At 68.6% G+C, this 4,102-nt stretch overlaps 1 protein-coding gene across 1 annotated transcript; it reads left to right on the top strand.

The window, feature by feature from the left end:
* Positions 1-1,818: 1,818 nt before the first annotated feature.
* POU3F1 (POU class 3 homeobox 1) lies at positions 1,819-3,465 on the top strand. Its single transcript, XM_038160803.1, has one exon. It carries the CDS (start codon positions 1,823-1,825, stop codon positions 2,936-2,938), a length of 1,116 nt encoding a protein of 371 aa, XP_038016731.1. The 5' UTR covers positions 1,819-1,822; the 3' UTR covers positions 2,939-3,465.
* The last annotated feature ends 637 nt before the right edge of the window (positions 3,466-4,102 follow it).

Here is a 4,102-nt window from a genome sequence, read left to right on the forward strand (position 1 = left end):
TGTCTGCTGGCTCCAGCAGTCCCAGCATGCAGGGCTGGAGAACCCCGGTCCAAAGCAGTGCTTTGGTACCCCGAAATGACAAAGTGCCCCCAACACGCAGCAAGGGATGTGGCACACCTCACAAAAAGCCTTTCAGGGGGCTGCAGGGAATGTCCTTAGCGGCAGCAAGCCACCCTGCCCAGCTGGGGAGGTGCAGGGCATCTTGACATGTTACGCTCGTACACGTATTGATCCGACGGTTCATTGTTCACCAGAGCCCTTGGCAAAGGTCACCGTCTCTGCTCCCATCCTACAACGGAGCACAGGGACAAAGATTAATTTTTAGAAGTGATGAATGCTCCTGGTGCCCACCCTGATTTACTTTGGGCCTCGAGCCCCAGATGAAGTCTGGAGCTGGCTTAATTAACACACCCCTTGCCCCTCTCCCAGCACTGCCAGACATGTCTGTTTCTTGTTGTCATTGTCTTTTCCCACAAATTCCTCCACCCTTTATCCCGTGCCAACCCTCAAACCGGCTCAGAGACTTGCCTCTGAGGCAGCATCCAAGACCCACATTTCCCATGACGCCCAAACAATCTCAGATCCTCATTTCTTGGCCCTTGTTGCTCTATGCCATGCAGCGCTTAGGAAGGAGCTCCCACCTTTCCGGGGTCCAGGTTTACCAAAAAAGCTCAGTCACGACTTTTAACGTCCCAACTTGGTCTCGATTACGGCGCAGTCCAGTGGCTGAGCCCCAGGGGCCACCCCCGCACACCAGCACAGGAGCCAGCGCCCCCCACCTGCCTGGCAGCAGCCAAAATCCAGCGGGCACAAGCTGTGGGCACAGGCTGCGGGCACAGGCTGCGGGCACAGGGTGTGGGCACAGGCTGCGGGCACAGGCTGCGGGTGCGGACACAGGCTCCGGGCACAGGCTCCGGGCACAGGGTGCGGGTAGGGGCCGCGGGTGCGGGCACAGGCTCCGGGCACAGGATGCGGGCACAGGGTGCGGGCAGGGGCCGCGGGTGCGGGCACAGGCTCCGGGCACAGGATGCGGGCACAGGGTGCGGGCAGGGGCCGCGGGTGCGGGCACAGGCTCCGGGCACAGGATGCGGGCACAGGGTGCGGGCAGGGGCCGCGGGTGCGGGCACAGGCTCCGGGCACGGGCACAGGCTCCGGGCACAGGGTGCGGGCACGGGCTGCGGGCACAGGGTGCGGGCACAGGCTCCGGGCACAGGCTCCGGGCACAGACTCCGGGCACAGGGTGCGGGCAGGGGCCGCGGGTGCGGGCACAGGCTCCGGGCACAGGCTGCGGGTAGGGGCCGCGGGTGCGGGCACAGGGTGCGGGCACAGGGTGCGGGCACAGGGTGCGGGAAGGGGCCGCGGGTGCGGGCACAGGCTCCGGGCACAGGGTGCGGGCACGGGCTGCGGGCACAGGGTGCGGGCACGGGGTGCGGGCACGGGGTGCGGGCACGGGCCGCGGGTGCGGGTGCGGGCACAGGCTCCGCTCCGCTCCGCGCCGCCCCCACGCCCGGCCTGAGCGGCCGGCGGCAGCTCGGCATGAATGAACCACGCTCATCCAATCAGCGCCCGCTCCGCCGCGGGCTGCCCCGCCCATCGCCCCCGCCGGCCAATCCCGTGGGCAGCGCTCTCCCTCCGCCGGCCAATGGCGAGCGGGCGGCGCGGGGCGGCGCCCTCCCGCCGGCGGCGCCCTATGGCGGGGCGGCGCGCGCCACCCGCGGCGGCGGGCGGGCCAATGGGGCGCGGGGGCGGGGCGGGCGCGCGGCGGCCCCGCGCCCCGGCGCGCGGCTCTAAAGCGCGGCGCGGGCGGCGCGGCGCACACGCGATGGCCGCCGCCGCGCAGTACCTGCCGCGCTCCGCCGCGCTCATGCACCCCGACGGCGACCGGCTGCACCAGGGCACCACGTACCGCGAGGTGCAGAAGATGATGCACCACGAGTACCTGCAGGGACTGGCCCCCGCCGCCGGGCACGCCGTCGGGCTGGCGCACCACCAGTGGCTGCCCAGCGCCGGCACGGACTGGGGCAGCGGTGGGGGCGGCGGGGGCGCGCACCTTCCGCCCGCCGAGCACGCCAAGGGCGGCCCGCCGGGACCCCGCGAAGAGCTGTCCGCCGCCGCCTTCCACCACCGGCCGCACCTGGTGCACCAGCCGGCGGCGGGCGGCGCGGCGGGCGGCTGGGCGCAGGGCGGCGCGCACCACCTGCCGCCCATGTCCCCGCCGTCGGGGCAGCCGCTGCTCTACGCGCAGCCCTACGCGGGCCTCAACGGGATGCTGGGCCCGCCGGCGCCGGCGCTGCACCACGGGCTGCGCGACCCGCTGGGCGCCGAGGAGGCGGGCGGCCACGAGCTGGCGGCATCGCCGCCGCCGCTGGGGCCGCCCGAGCCGTCGGACGAGGACGCGCCCAGCTCCGACGACCTGGAGCAGTTCGCCAAGCAGTTCAAGCAGCGGCGGATCAAGCTGGGCTTCACGCAGGCCGACGTGGGGCTGGCGCTGGGCACCCTGTACGGGAACGTCTTCTCGCAGACCACCATCTGCCGGTTCGAGGCGCTGCAGCTGAGCTTCAAGAACATGTGCAAGCTGAAGCCGCTGCTCAACAAGTGGCTGGAGGAGACGGACTCCAGCACGGGCAGCCCCACCAACCTGGACAAGATCGCGGCGCAGGGCCGGAAGCGCAAGAAGCGGACGTCCATCGAGGTGGGCGTCAAGGGCGCCCTGGAGAACCACTTCCTCAAGTGCCCCAAGCCCTCGGCGCACGAGATCACCTCCCTGGCGGACTCCCTGCAGCTGGAGAAAGAGGTGGTGCGGGTCTGGTTCTGCAACCGGCGGCAGAAGGAGAAGCGGATGACGCCGGCCGGGGTCCCGCATCCCCCCATGGAGGACGTTTACGCACAGGCGGACGCTTCGCCGCTGCACCACGCGCTGCCCGGTGCCGTGCAGTGACTGCCCGGCCCCCCGCGGCCCCGGCGGCGGGCACGGGCAGCGGGGGACGCGTTTTAATTTATTCTCAGACTGGCCCGGCCGCCCGCTCCGCGCCCCGCGCTCTATTTATTCGCCCGCCGGAGCCGCAGCGGCCGCCGCAGCAGTAGCCAAAGGTTTGCGATCTCTAATTTATTCCCTTCCTCGCGAGGCCGGGAGGCGGCGGCGCCCCCGGCTCGGCCCCTCCCGCCCTGCCCGGCCCGGCCCGCCCGGGGGGACGCTTCGGAACCATTTCCCGGCCCGTCTCTATTTATTTCTAACCGTGCGCGGAGCTCGCACCCTCCCGTCGGTGGGTTCAGTCCGGTCCGTCCCCCGGGGTTTCGGTTTTTGTTTGTATCTCTTATTGCAAAACCAATGTAGACTGCGAGGGTACGTTTCTATTTATGTTATAGTAAATATTTTATTACTTACATAAACCATTTACCCAGGAACCGGTCTCGTGTCGTCTTTGCAGGCTCGGAGCGCGGCCGTCGGGGCCGCTGGCGGCGGCGCTGCCTTGGCCGCGGCCCCGTTCCCGGTGGCCGCCGGGGAGCCCCGTTCCCGGTGGCCGCCGGGGAGCCCCGTTCCCGGTGGCCGCCGGGGAGCCCCGTTCCCGGTGTCGGCGGTGCCCGGCGGGGTTTGCCCGGCCGCTGAGGCGCTTCGGGCGAGCCGCGTCCCTGCGCGGGTGCGCTTCGTGCGCTGCCCGCACCTGCGGCAGGTTTTACCGAGCCCAGCGGGGCTCTCCGCGCTGCGAGCAGGAAACAGCCCGCACGGAACTTTCCTCCCACCCATCGCAGGGCAATCCACGCACGCTGGTGGGGCTGAGTAGATTCCTTCTGCTCGAACCGCGCTCTCGCTTTTTTCTGATGGCACCAGCTTTCCTTGTCGTGGTTTCGTGCCCGAGTATTTGGTGGTTGTGCCAAGAAAGGCTGAAAATACAGTTTCTGCATTGTCGGTTCTTGGAAGAGTGATCCTGCATCTCTACTTTAAACCTTCTCTTGCGGCACCGAGAAAAGTCGCATGTGAGGATTGTTTGCCTTTGCAGGTCCTTGGATTCCCGCGGTATTTTGTGTGTTGGGAGAACTTTTGAAATACGTTCCCATACAGAGCTCTTGCACTGATTAAATACTTGATCAAAATCTGGTAGCA

The sequence above is a fragment of the Motacilla alba genome, chromosome 23 (assembly GCF_015832195.1).
Source record: "Motacilla alba alba isolate MOTALB_02 chromosome 23, Motacilla_alba_V1.0_pri, whole genome shotgun sequence".
Lineage (NCBI taxonomy): Eukaryota > Metazoa > Chordata > Aves > Passeriformes > Motacillidae > Motacilla > Motacilla alba.